This window comes from Apodemus sylvaticus, chromosome 17 (genome assembly GCF_947179515.1).
Source record: "Apodemus sylvaticus chromosome 17, mApoSyl1.1, whole genome shotgun sequence".
Lineage (NCBI taxonomy): Eukaryota > Metazoa > Chordata > Mammalia > Rodentia > Muridae > Apodemus > Apodemus sylvaticus.
Window position 1 is genome coordinate 32,512,861 of NC_067488.1, and position 15,255 is coordinate 32,528,115.

Below are 15,255 nucleotides of genomic sequence, written 5' to 3' on the forward strand. Positions count from 1 at the left end.
TGTATAAATCTTTAGCATACCATTTGAGGAGTTTTGACAGATGACGCCATCCTTTTGTGTAGACATGGTAAGGATACTGCATAGCTGTTAAGCCCATAAACTCAAAGTAGCAATGGATACCTACACAAGACCAAGCAAGGCGGAGCCCACCAACATTCCACATGGACGGAGAAGGGGCCTGTCAGACCCCACCCTCCCTAAAACACCATAGGTTGTTAATGCTGCAGGGGAGGAGGTAGCCTCTGGAAGGTTATCCTTGATCAAATTAATAATCTCACACTTACACAAACAACACTAATTAAATGCAACAAAGCATCAAACAAACCAAAAAAAAAAAAAATGTTGAATGAGAAGCTGTTAGGAAGAAGGGCTTGAACCGAATCCAAGAACACATCAAAACGATCATCCACCATGATCAAGTAGGCTTTATCCCGGGAATGCAGGGTTGGTTCAATATACGGAAATCCATCAATACAATCCACTACATAAACAAACTCAAAGAACAAAACCACATGGTCATTTCATTGGATGCTGAAAAAGCATTTGACAAAATTCAGCATCCTTTCATGCTTAAAGTCTTGGAGAGAACAGGAATTCAAGGCCCATACCTAAACATAGTAAAAGCAATATACAGCAAACCGGTAGCCAGCATCAAACTAAACGGAGAGAAACTTGAAGCAATCCCACTGAAATCAGGGACCAGACAAGGCTGCCCCCTTTCTCCTTATCTTTTCAATATTGTACTTGAGGTACTAGCTCGGGCAATTCGACAACATAAGGAGGTCAAAGGGATACAAATTGGAAAGGAGGAAGTCAAACTATCATTATTTGCAGACGACATGATCGTCTACCTAAGTGACCCAAAGAACTCCACTAGAGAGCTCCTACAGCTGATAAACAACTTCAGCAAAGTGGCAGGTTACAAAATCAACTCAAGCAAATCAGTGGCCTTCCTATACTCAAAGGATAAGCAGGCTGAGAAAGAAATTAGGGAAATGACCCCCTTCACAATAGCCACAAACAGTATAAAGTATCTTGGGGTGACTCTTACCAAACATGCGAAAGATCTGTATGGCAAGAACTTCAAGACTCTGAAGAAGGAAATGGAAGAAGACCTCAAAAAATGGGAAAACCTCCCATGCTCATGGATCGGTAGAATCAATATAGTTAAAATGGCCATTTTGCCTAAAGCACTATACAGATTCAATGCAATACCCATCAAAATCCCAACTCAATTCTTCACAGAGTTAGAAAGAGCAATTATCAAATTCATCTGGAACAACAAAAAACCCAGGATAGCTAAAACTATTCTCAGCAACAAAAGAAAATCTGGGGGAATCAGTATCCCTGACCTCAAGCAATACTACAGAGCAATAGTGTTAAAAACTGCATGGTATTGGTACAGTGACAGGCAGGAGGATCAATGGAACAGGATTGAAGATCCAGAAATGAACCCACACACCTATGGCCACTTGATCCTCGACAAAGAGGCTGAAAACATCCAATGGAAAAAAGATAGCCTTTTCAACAAATGGTGCTGGTTCAACTGGAGGTCAGCATGCAGAAGAATGCGAATTGATCCATCCTTGTCTCCTTGTACTAAGCTCAAATCCAAATGGATCAAGGACCTCCACATAAAGCCAGACACTCTGAAGCTAATAGAAAAGAAACTGGGGAAGACCCTTGAGGACATCGGTACAGGGAGAAAGTTTCTGAACAGAACACCAATAGCGTATGCTCTAAGAGCAAGAATTGACAAATGGGACCTCATAAGGTTACAGAGTTTCTGTAAGGCAAAGGACACCATCAAGAGGACAGATCGGCAACCAACAAATTGGGAAAAGATCTTCACCAATCCTACATCAGATAGAGGGCTAATATCCAATATATATAAAGAACTCAAGAAGTTAGACTCCAGAAAACCGAACAACCCTATTAAAAAATGGGGTACAGAGTTAAACAAAGAATTCTCACCTGAAGAACTTCGGATGGCGGAGAAGCATCTTAAAAAATGCTCCACTTCATTAGTCATTAGGGAAATGCAAATCAAAACAACCCTAAGATTTCATCTTACACCAGTCAGAATGGCTAAGATTAAAAATTCAGGAGACAGCAGGTGTTGGAGAGGGTGCGGAGAAAGAGGAACACTCCTCCACTGCTGGTGGGGTTGCAAATTGGTACAACCACTCTGGAAAGCAGTCTGGCGGTTCCTCCGAAAACTGGGCACCTCACTTCCAGAAGATCCTGCTATACCACTCCTGGGCATATACCCAGAGGATTCCCCACCATGTAATAAGGATACATGCTCTACTATGTTCATAGCAGCCCTATTTATAATTGCCAGATGCTGGAAAGAACCCAGGTATCCCTCAACAGAAGAGTGGATACAAAAAATGTGGTATATCTACACAATGGAGTACTATTCAGCCATTAGAAACAATGAATTCATGAAATTCTTAGGCAAATGGATGGAGCTAGAGAACATCATACTAAGTGAGGTAACCCAGACTCAAAAGGTGAATCATGGTATGCACTCACTAATAAGTGGTTATTAACCTAGAAAACTGGAATACCCAAAACATAATTCACACATCAAATGAGATACAAGAAGAAAGCAGGAGTGGTCCCTGGTTCTGGAAAGACTCAGTGAAACAGTATTTGGCAAAACCAGAACGGGGAATTGGGAAGGGGTGGGAGGGAGGACAGGGGAAGAGAAGGGGGCTTACGGGACTTTCGGGGAGTGGGGGGGGCTAGAAAAGGGGAAATCATTTGAAATGTAAATAAATTATATCAAATAAAAAAAAAAGACAAAAAAAAAAAAACCCAGCTTATAAAAAAAAAAAAAAAAAGAAGGGCTTGGAAGGGGTGGATTAAAAGGGACAATGTGGGGGGAGGTCTGACCTGAGTATATTATTTATATAATTGTGAATGAATAGTACATTAAAAAAATAAAATAAAGGCCAGGCAGTGGTGGTGCACGCCTTTAATCCCAGCACTTGGGAGGCAGAGGGAGGCAGATTTCTGAGTTCAAGGCCAGCCTGGTCTACAGAGTGAGTTCCAGGACAGCCAGGGCTATACAGAGAAACCCTGTCTCCAAAAACCAAAAAAAGAAAAGAAAAGAAAAAAGAAAAGAACAGAACTCGTAGCATCTTTATTCCCACCAGCCTAGAGCATGCATTCAAATCACCACTCTTGTGTATGCCATAGTGCGATATCTCAAATGTATCCAGGACTGAGCCAGGCTTGGAGGAAGAGTCAGGCTTCCGCAAGTTGCTGTAAAAATGACAGGCTCCCATAGAGAGCACACAGGGGCATCTTGGCTTCCAAATCCCAAGTTGACCTGGGATTATTCAGCTCCATCTTCAGACCACACTCCTTCAGCAATCCATAAGTAACGGCCAAGCCCTCACCCTGGAGTGGAGCGAGTAGCTGAGGCTGGAGCGTGAAGGGAATGTGCCAGGGATACTTGAAGTTTGGCTGTAGGATGCTCTTCACCTAGGACAAAGATGATCAGACAGGGCAAACCAGGCTCTGACTCCAGGGTAAGAAATCTTCTGTCCCAACGCCCAGGAGCCACACAGAATAAAGAACTAATAAGCAAGACCTGAAGCACTGTGCACTGGCTCCTTACCTACAACATGGTAATAATGTATACAACATGGTAATAATATATACAACGTGGTATATAATATAGCCTACACTGCATGAGCATGTCATCTGCACACGTGCACGTACATGTACACATATGGCTATACACGCTTTTGTATTCAGAGAGAAATACACAGGGAGAGAAAAGGCAACTTGCAAATGGTGATGGTGAACAGACGTGTAACTGACTGGTATCCCCTTACTTCCTACAAAGATGCCTTCCTGGATGGCTAACTTAGCCCTAGTGGGCCTTGCTTCCAAGGCTTCCTCAAATGCAGAGGTGCTCCTGATATGGTTGAACCCAACCTACCTGCTCCCCAGAGGGTTCCCGACTCCTCGCCTTGTAGAAACTTCATTGCTATCTTCTAGAATGTTCTTTCTGTTCCTGCTTTCCTCTTCCCCCTCCCTGGACTGCCAGCCCCTGGGGGTTTCTTACCAGCTCTCGTTGCTGCAGGAGGAGCTGCATCTCCACAGACTGGGCCAGCAGATCGAGTTGGGTATCGTTCAGCACTGGGTGGAGGGAAACATGAGGAATATGTATTTTCTTCTTACCATGAACTAGGAAATCCAGTGAGAGGAAAACTCTGAGACACAGGAATAGTCCCATTAGACTTGAAGGCCAAATGTACTGCTCAGGAAAAGACTCCTGCCCTTGAGATGGGCTCCAGGCTCATGAGTGACATGATCCAGAGCTGGAACATCTAAGAGCTGAGGCAGGAACCACCTTCCACCAAGGATATGCTCGGTGACTGGCAACTGATCACTTTCTAGACCTCAGCCTCCATCTGTGGTCCATGCACTGTTATCACGCTGAGCCTTTCTGGCATTAGAAGGAAGGGTGTTGTGAGAATGGTCATGATCATCCAAAGGCTTTGGGGAGGTGGCATCTGAAACAGCCTTCTGAAAACCAGCATGAGGACTCTCTCCACACTCCCCTCAAATTGTTCTTACCCATTAGGGCTTGAAGGAGATAAAGGATGAGGTTCTTCAGGTCAATCCATGGGGTGCTTGAGTCCTTTTGCAGCTCGTCCAGGATTATGCCACCTGGGCCTTCCAAATGGCCCAACTGATCCAACTCCAGCTACAGGAGACAGGTGTTTTGTTAATAACATCATTCCCAGAGCTGAGAACTGGACGGCTTTGTACACGATGAACAAGTACTTTATCACAAAGCTACATCCTGGCTCCTTTTATCCTTCCTTTTCCTCATTCACGTGACAGGGTCTCAGGCTGTTCCCAAAGCCAGCTTTGAACTCACTATGTAGCCCAGGAAGACCTTGAACTTTCAACCTTCCTTCAAGTAGCTTCCATTTGCCAAATCTGACTCAAAACTATTCTTGTGTAATGTGCCTATTTCCAGAGGAGTTAAGTACCTCCCCATAGGGATGCTGAGCAGAACTAGGGGGCCACACGCTCTAGCTCTCCATGTTGTGCATGGAGGCGGAGTCTCCAACTATTGACATCTTTCTCAGCCTCCTCAGCATCATATACATCCCTTCCCCCTCATTTATCCTGGCACCCCTGTCTCCCAAACCAACCATTACAGGTTTGATCATGTCTAGGCAGTTATGGAATTCTCACCATGTTCATCAGGTCATACAGAGCCTCTCTGTCACTGAGCATGTGCAGGAGACTGGAGAACACAACATCTTGAACATCCTTTGAGAGCATAGCCAGTTGCTCTGTTTGTAGGGAAACTTCATTTTGTAGGCACTTGAAATCTGCTCGCAGACAAGCAATACCAATCAGAAAGTGAGGTCAATTCTTCAATGAAATATCCCTGGGATGGTAAGTCCTTCAGTACCATTTCTAGCAGCGAAAAATGTCTCTAGTGACAGCCTGCTTAAGTGCCCACCCACCCCCCACCTCCGGGAGGCAACTATCATGAAGCTAGAAACCAGGCAGCATTAGCACTCTGAAAGGAGGGCACAGCACTGGGAGTAGAGCTGGAATTCTGAACACTGGTTATTGCAAGTAGGAGAGAAATGACCAAGTATTCATTTCTGGGATATGTCAGAAATGAAGCGCACTGTTGGGTTCTGGTGATAGCAATCCTAGGCGCTTATTGATCAGTTTCCAAGTGTGATAAATGGGGACGTGGTGAAGAGTCAATGTGTTTGTGATTCTCAGGCACCTGGCACATAGGAGCTACACTTATTGGTAAGCATCTCCAAAATCTATAAAGAATGAGCCAAGCACTGCATAGAGGATGTTCTGGTTCTGCCACATGTCCTATGGGGGATCCATGATGGGGGGTGGGGGTACCACAGTGGAAGCACCAAAGCACATCTCTCCGATCCTTTCATATTGTCCATGCCTGCTTCCCAGTTTGTCCTCAGTGAACCTCAGTGCACGCAACTGTACATGCGTGAACTGAACTAACTAAAAAGAAAATGCAGAAGTAGACCTCCATTTTTCTGAATTCCAAAGAAAGTTATCATTTGAGTTCTGAGCCTATGGTTTCCCACTAGAAGCCCAGATTTCCACTTTTAAACATACACACACACACACACACACACACACACACACTCACCTAGATGAGCAGGCTCTTCTATACTTCCTAGAAAGAGAAACACACGGTTACCTTTCTTCATCCTCAGTTTGCTCTTGAGGCTCACACTGGAGAATCTCGCCTACGACCTCCCCGCTCCTGCACCACACAAGTCTGTGCCATCACCACACTGGCCTTCCATGAACTTTCCCACCTCCCAGGAATCAGAGCTAAGGCTAGAGCTAAGCACAGTAACACCACCCAGGTCTCCATCCCCAACCCCACCAGGCACACTCACCAATTGGAGGGACGTCATTTATCCTCAAGGCTAGAAAGAGATAATAGATTGGCCCACCCAAGAATTAGTGTTTGTCCTGACATCCCCTCCATCCCTCCTCCATTTTCCTACCCCTCCCTCCACCCACTCCCTTATGCTGAAGACCAGATCTCAAGATCTTGGGCGAAGACACTCAGGTGAGTTTTTTGTTATTCGGTTGTCTGCATGAGGAAGCATGTTGGACTTTTATAGCCCTGTAACCAACCATCCACTCACCTAGCTGTATTATTGAATGTCACTCTGGAAAGAGAAACTCTCTCCATTCCTCCCTGACCTCTGACCTTCCCAGCTCCTCCATCTATCCTTTCTTTCCACCTTGCAATTCTGTGCTTATGGGAAACTTCCTCTGATAAACCCAGGCCCAGGTAGATCTCTGTTCAACAATGTCATACTTATCTCAAGCCTTCTCAGATCATCACGTGGGGGTATTCCAATACTCGTGCGTAGGGTAACATAACCACACTTAGGTGCCATATTAAATATGCCCGGAAAGGTCTTCTTCTTAGCATTATCAGAAAGAAGAATGGCTGAACAGAAAAGAACCTCAAGTTAGGGGAGGGGAAGTTACACCCACTAGAGTTCTTCCCACACCCCACTTAGGGACTCCCAGGCTAAACACCAGGATCTGCCATCAACCTGAGCCTGTGTGTCTGTCCTGTGAATCAGATGCTTTCCCGGGTGCCCTGAAACTTGCATTTTATTATGTTGGTTTATTTATTGTGTGCACATGCACATGTGCCTTGGAGCACATAGGAAGGCCAGGGGACAACTTTGGAAGTCAGTTGTCTCCTTCCAACATGAGGGGCGTGGAGAGAGAACCTCATGAGGTCATGAGGCCTTGCAGCAAGCACTTTCACCAGCTAATCCGTTTCACTAGCCTGAAACTTGGATCTTAAATAAGCACTTTAGGTGACCATTATACTCTCTGACACTCAAGAATTACTCCATGAGGGCTGGAGAGAGATCACCAGTTAAGTGCCTTGGGAAGAACTAAAATTCAGTTCTAGACCCCACATGGCAGCGCCCTCTTCTGGCCTCCTTGGACACTGCATGCACTTGGTACGCTTACGTGCAGGCAAAACACAAATACACCCAAAATAAAAACAAGCAAATAAATACTCCATAAGGTAAAGCAGACTGTTTTCCTCCTGCCCTGTCATACAGGTCTCTTGTTAGCCTTCAGTTACTAGCTGGCCCTTCTTTATCCGCTCTCAATCTGGTGATCTCTCATTGTTTTGCATTCACGTTCAATTCACAATCACGAGTTGTGTTGAAGTCTAAAACTTTGCCTAACAACAAAATTCAAGCATTTGACCCATGAAATGAGTCTGCGGAGAAAACGAAGACGACATCATTTAGCGTGTGAACTAAAGGAAGTTAAGACAAAAAGCAAACTTCAAAGAGTGTCTGCAAGTCACATTTTGAGCACTAGGGGGCGAGCAGAGCCTCTTGTTTATACAATCAGGCACGGAAGGGAACCAACGGGGGACTGTGTGCTGACCGGCAGGCACAAATTTAGTCCTCGTAACTGGTCAAAAAGGACTTAATAGTGGCCATATCGCTGCCCAGCAGCTTCAGAGAAAACTGGTCTTCTCGTGTGTAAGGGGGAAACGATGGAGCTGTTTCTTTCCCAAGCTGACTTGAAGATAGGAGGTAGAGGAAGTGACGGCAATACATCCGGATCCAACATGTCTTCCCGGAGCACTTTGCCTAACCTGACAATAACTGGGCTCTGCACCTTCAGAACCCCTCATCGCAGAGCCTCCTCGCATTATCGCCTCCTCCCACCCACCTAGTCCCCTCCCCTAGTGCCCTAGACATGGGGCCCTCACTTCCTCGGTGCACATATCAACCTTTAGGAAACACTCCATCCCCACCCCCACCCTAGATTCGGCCTCCACAGTGTGGCCTTAGTTCTCTGGATACAACATCGGATCTAATCACACCGTTTGCTTTTGTTTGTTTGTTTGTTTGTTTGTTTGCTCTTAATATTTTGAGTAAAAGTTTCATTTTCTTTCCTTTCCCCTCTGTAAATGAAAGCACATTTCATTTACCATGATCTCTAACAGGAAGGCCACCTCCCCCAGACATTTTAAAGGCATCTCCAACCTTGTTCCCATTTCCTACCCTATGATTCAATCAGCCACTAACTGTACTTACTAAATTGGAGAGCCCAGCTTCCTTGTCTGTTACCAATGACTTGAAGACTGACTCCACAACTTTGCCTTGACCAGAATCTACAGGGTAAATACAGCAGGAGTGTGTGTGCGTACACGTGTGTGTGTGTGTGTGTGTGTGTGTGTGTGTGTGTGTGTGTACACCTGTGTGTGGTTACATATGTGTAAAGGCATGTGCATATGAATGTGTGTGTACTGTGAGCACACGCACTTGCCTGTAGGGCATCCCCACTTCTCTGAGCAGCTGCCCTCCACACTGAGGAATAACGTGGGACTCTGAGACTGTTATAATTCCTAGGGATTTATACTCATGTTCTGACACTCATATAACACACAAGTCCATGCCTAACACAGACACCTATGCCTCATGGCAGAGTCTGAGTGCGTGTGTGGAGGGGAGTCGGGGGTGATGTGTGTTATGTTGTGTGTGGTGTGTGTATTGCCAGGTGGTACATCTCAAGGTGAGAGAGTATTGGAAAATAATTCTATACTATGTCCAGGCATTCTGTCTATAACTTTAGTTGTGTTGTGCTTCTGTTCTTCTAAGGAGCTTTAATGTAGATTTATGGGTCACCTGGTCAACCTGGCAGCTCCCCACATGGGCTTCTGAGAGTGTTGGGACCTTGAATGGCCTAGAGATGGATGGGACCCGCCTGGACTTCACCCAGTTAAAGGATGCCTCCATTGGAACACTCCAAGTCAGATCCCTTCCTACGCAAGAGGCTGCCTCTGCAACTACAGCTAGCAGTATTTGAAGTCGGCCATGCTTAGAGGTGACTGAAGATGTGGCATGTGCCTGGGGCAGTGAGGAGAGGCCCTGGCCTGTAGTCAGTGGAGAAGAGGAGGCCCATATCTTTGGATACCCCATCCCTACCAGGCCCCCACTGCAGCTCACCACAAGTGTTATTCTTAATGACCAGTTGCTTCTTCTTGTAGGCCAACACGGCACCCTTTAGGATAGGTACTGAATCCGTTCTGTCCCTTTGCCACTGTCCCTGGGCTTGACCCTGTGGAGACAAAACATCCCGAGGGATTGATAGTTCTTTGTCTCATAACACCATTAAAAATATTCACTTTTAACCCAAAAAAACATATGCCTGTAATTTAAAAGTCAAATAAATCTAGAAAGCTCAAGAGAAAACACTCGCAGTCCCTTACTTCTCTCTCCTGGTCCCCATGTCCAGTTACTGTTTCTCTCCCTTGTATGACAATATTTACCTACACTGAAATTTGGGAGGGGTGCCTTAGAGAGGCCTAGAGATTGAACTCAGAGTACCACAGATGCCAGGTTGGTATTTACCACTGAGACATAGCAGCAGCCCTATGGTGATATCTTGAGTTTTGCAAACTAGGTATAGAATTTACTGTCTCCTCCTAGTGCTGAGGTTTCATTCCAATCCATCCATATTCACATCTGGGTTGCCACGTGGGTCTGTATTCTCTGCTTGCTGTTGGGAGAGGCTGCTTCTCTCATTCCTGATCTTATCTCGATAAGTCCATTTGATGTCTTCTGTATCTTCTGTCTTGTCACTCATTATCTCCTTGGGAGCTTAGAGATGCCATCTACTGAACTCAGCAGCCTCTCAGGGTCTGAGAGAGGACATGAAACATTTGTCTTTCTGGGTCTGGGTTACTTCATTCAGGATTATTTTTTCCAGCTACGTACATTTCCCTGAAAGTTTCATAATTTCCCACAACTTTGCAGGTGAATGAAATTCCATCATATTTATTGCCAATTTTCATCATCCATTTATCAAGATGTACCTCTATGTTCCTTTACGTATACAAGTATTTGCTTTATGAAGCTGAGTGTACCCATGTTTGGTGAAAATATGAGGTCTTAGTTAGGGTTTCCATTGCTATGAAGAGACACCATGGCCAAGGCAACTCTTAAAAAGGCAAATATTTAATTAGTGCTGGCTTATAGATTCCACTATCATCATAGCATGGCACCATCCAGGCAGACACAGAGTTGGAGGACCCTAAAGTTCTACATCTTGATCCAAAGGTAGCCAAGAGAAGGCTATCTCCCAAGCAACTAGGAGGAGAGTCTCAAAGCTTACCCACATAGTGATGCACTTCCTCCAATAAGGCCACACCTATTCCAACCAGGCCATACTCCTAATAGTACCATTCCCTGGGCCAAGCATATTCAAACTACCACATATATTTAGGATTATATTGTCTTCGTGTTGGGCTTTTCTCTTGATCCATGTGGACTGACATTCTTTCTTCTGATTATTTTTGGATTGACATCTCTTTCATTGGATTTTACCATAGCAATTCCTGCTGCTCTACTTCTCTTTTGCTTTGAATATCTTTACCTGAACTTTTACTCTAAGGCATTTTCTATCTTTGGTGGTTAAGGTATGTTCCTTGGAGACAGAAAATTGGTCCTTTTTTGTTTGTTTGTTTTTTGTCTAGACTGCTAATGTGTGTCTTTGATTCGGGAATTTAAACCATTAATGTTCAAAGTTTATTAATTTCTGTCATTTTGTTTACTTTTATGGTATTTGTGGTCTTTTGTTTAATCGCTGACTTAATGTTAGTTTTTACTGTCACTGCTTGTACATTCTTATCCCTTTCTTCATGCAGAGATATTCTTTTTCGGCTCCTCTGTAGAGCTAGCCTGGTGATCATAAATTCTTTCACATGCTTTATCATGGAAAGTCTTTCTTTCTCTTTTGATTATAACTGACAGTTTTGCTGGGTATAATTTTCCAGGCTGGCATTTGTATTCTTTTAGCGCTTGAAGTATATTCATTTGAGCCCTTCTTGCTTTTAAAGTCACCATAGAGAAATCAGCTGTTATTTTGACAAGCCTGCCTTTATCCAGGACTTGGTCATAGACCATGTAAATCACATGTGCTTGAAGATATTTAAATCTTGCCCCTTCAAACATTTACTACCATGGCCAGGCATGGCGAGATATATCTGCAATCCCAGCATTTGGAAAGTGGAAGCAGGAAGACCAGGTGTTCAAAGCCAATCAGCTCCATAATCAGTTGAAGGCAATCTAGGCTATATAAGACCACATCTCAAAAAATATCTGTTATCAGATGATCATAGAACATAGATTAACAGGTATAGTATAGTAAATGTGTTCTTGTGTTTTTCCAGCAATGTAACTGTATGTGTAGATAATGCAGAATCCTTACATTTCTGTTTCTACAACATCTACTGTTTACTCAAAAGAAAGCATGCTACCAAATAATAACATTTATTTTGGAATTTATCAATATTTCCTGATCCTATATGTTAAAGCATTATAAACAAGGGCATTAGAATATAATCTAAGATCAGGAGTTAGCATATATTATAGCTCAGCAGTGGAAAATAATGACCCCATCCTTCTGATCCCTAGAAACTGGTCCCCAGAACACTAGCTGGGCTAGCTTTCTTGTTACCATCCCTTACCTTGACAAACTGAGGGATGAGCGCTTTGCCCGAAAGGCCAATACTGCTGCTGCCTTCCAGCACTGTACCCTTGGTCACTTCAAAGGCCTCTGTCACCACATACAGGTTTTTCCTTCCCATTCGGCAATCCGTCACAAATGATGGCTCCTGATCCAAAAGTTTCCTGAAGATGTAAAGGAGAATGAAAAGATGCAAGTGGCTGATTTCATAGAATCAGAGACCAAATCATGAACAAACAACAAACTAACAAACACAAAATGTGAGCCAGTCTTTAAGAACTAAAGAGATTGGGTCAGCTTCAGGCTGGGATGTGGTTCAGTCAATGAAGTGCTAGCCATGGGAGAATGAGGACATGAATTTAATGTCCCCAGATAACACATGGTTATAGTTGATAACATGGTGCATGTGCTTGTAATCTGCTAAGATGGTAGGCTGTAAATGTTCTTACCATAAAAACAGCAGTTACTGAGCTGACAAGATGGCTGAGGTAGAGGCAGTTGCTGCAGACCCCGAGGACCTGAATCTGATTCTCAAATACACACAGCAAAAGGAGAGATCTGGCTCCTGCAAGTTGTCCTCTGCTGTCCACGTGTGAGCCATTGCATGCATGCATGTGCACCGTACACACACACACACACACACACACAGAATAGATAGATAGATAGATAGATAGATAGATAGATAGATAGAGAGATAATGTATCAACCAGGCTATTCCTGGTTGTCAACTTGACTATATCTGGAATGAACTACAATCTAGAATTGGAAGGCTCACCTATGATCCTAATCTGGAGGCTCAGAGATATGTTTCTGACCTGGATCTTGGCATGGAGATCTTGAAGCATAGTGTCTATGAATTTCAGAAGATTAAGACAAGGAGATCTCCGAGTTCAAGATCATCTGGGATTAAAGGCATCGAGGCACATGACTTTAATCTAGGCCACACCCTCTGCTGGAGACCCACAGGCCTGTAATCTGGGCCACACCCTCTGCTGGAGACCTACAGCCTTTAATCTGGGCTACACCCTCTGCTGGAGATATATAAGGACATTGGAAGAAGGAAGATTTACTCACTCTTCCTTGCCTGCTTGCCTCGTAGGACTGAGAAACTGCTAGATCCTTGGACTTCCATCCAAGCTGCTGCTGACCATTGTTGGGGAGTTGGACTATAGACTGTAAGTCATCGACAAATTCCCTAACTATATAAAAACTATCCATACATTCTGTGACTCTAGAGAACCCAAACTAATACAGATAGATAGATAGATAGATAGATAGATAGATAGATAGATAGATAGATAGATAGATAAATGTAATAAAAAATTTTGAACAATGGTTATCGGAGGCAGTGATAATATGTTACTGACTTATATGCATTTATCGCACCAAAATGCTGCACATGAAACATGCATTTCTACTTCTAAATTATAATCAAGACACGTGATAAAAAGTCAATCTAAGTCCCTAAGCACTGGGACGTGCTTAAAGTGATTGTTACAGTCTTTGTCATATTTCAATCAATATTCCAATGTTCACTTCTGTTCATTACATGCCCATCCTCTGTACAATGAACAGAAAGTTCTAGCATATCAGAACCTTTATCTGTCTGCCTTGTTTTTCCATCTCCATCACGTGAATAGAACAGTGATAAGTAATTCATTCCATCCTAATGAGTATTATTAGTGGACTAGACATCATTATGTCAATGTTTTTTTTTTTTTTTAAGTAGAATAAGTTGAGTTGTCATCCACTCCGGCAACAGAACCTGCTTGATGCCTCTTTGTCTATAAGAACACATCCTGAAACTTGGCTGAGCCGCCCTTTCTACCCCAGTGGCCTTGCCTGTTTTGAAGACTTTCCAGTTTTGAATCTGGGATGCTTGTACTCTGAACCTCAATGTCATATCCGCAGGACTGAACAAACTCTGCCGACGCACCTCCCTCTACGATGGCTTTGACATCCACGTTCGCCTTCAGTTTCTGGGACACGGTGTGTTTGAGGGGAATGGGAGCTGACACTTCAGGCTCTGAAGGGGAAAGGGCACACAAGTTTAGCTCAGATTTCACTGTGGAACAGCTGTTCTGGAGAGAGAATGGGAAAAAATAAGGTTGGCTCCCCTTCTCATTTAAATCTTAGTCAAGAAGCTAGCTAATAATCAATATTTGAAATGTAAATTACTACAGAGGGCAAATTCTGGAACCCATACAAGCCTGGTCTTCATCCTAAGAAAGAAAAGCATCATTTGCACAGTGTCTAGAAGTCCCCGAGAAACATCTTTTCAAGCAGAGAACCCAGCCCCAGGGTATCTTGCTGAAATAGAAAAACACCTGGGACTTGAGGATGGATTGACTTCAGTCTAGATCCTAATTCTACCGGTTTGAGCTATGTAACTTTGAACAAGCTTTAGGAACCATTATTTTTTTTGTAAGATGGGTGTCATAGCTCTATTTAAAGAGGCTCTTGGTTATAAGTCCAAATGCATGAATGATTCCCGAAAATGAGTGGATTCCTAAAGTGCCTTCCTTGTCTTTGCCTTTAAGCAGAGTGGCTCACGAGCTACCTGTCGGGGCACCTCACGGACTCTGGGAAGCTGCAGCACTGAAAATACTGACTTTCACATTTGTCTGCCCCTTGGCTGACAATACCTGGGACAGGAAAATTGGGCTCCAAGATCTTCAGAAGAGAATATCCAACTGGAGTATCTTCAGATTTAAAAAACAGCGATTGAGGAGTCTTCTGAAGTATGTCAAACTGGCGGAATTTGGTGGCATCTGACAGGCGTTTGACAGGCCTCAGATCTTTTCCTTGAAGCTTTTTAACCACATCCTTGCTAACCCAGTCAAATGTGTAGGACATGTTGCTAGGATTGGATAGAAGGAAGCACAGAGTTTTAGTTGAAGAGAGAAAGAATCTACTGACTCTCAGTGATTCGTGAAGCCACCAAAGTGTGAAAAAACTCCCAAGTCAGCACAGAGCAGAAATATCCAAGTTATCCTAGGACTATTCCAAAAAGCCAGAATACAGACTCAGCCTAGATGCCCACCAGAAGATGAATGGGGGCTGGAGACATGGCTCATAGGTTAACAGACTGATCTTCCACAGGACCCAAGTGCAATTCCCAATTCTTACATGGTGGCTCACAACCATCTGGAACTCTATTTCTAGGGGATCCTACAACCTCTGCTG

General features: G+C 43.8%; 1 protein-coding gene across 1 annotated transcript; it reads right to left on the reverse strand.

Moving 5' to 3' along the window:
• Positions 1 to 3,231: 3,231 nt before the first annotated feature.
• Gsdmc (gasdermin C) lies at positions 3,232 to 14,925 on the reverse strand. Its single transcript, XM_052161560.1, has 11 exons — positions 14,715 to 14,925; positions 13,912 to 14,095; positions 12,071 to 12,233; positions 9,549 to 9,660; positions 6,869 to 7,003; positions 6,438 to 6,467; positions 6,182 to 6,208; positions 5,230 to 5,369; positions 4,600 to 4,729; positions 4,085 to 4,158; positions 3,232 to 3,495 (listed from the first exon to the last, which is right to left on the reverse strand). Exons 1-11 carry the CDS (start codon positions 14,923 to 14,925, stop codon positions 3,256 to 3,258), a joined length of 1,446 nt encoding a protein of 481 aa, XP_052017520.1. The 3' UTR covers positions 3,232 to 3,255.
• Positions 14,926 to 15,255: the final 330 nt, after the last annotated feature.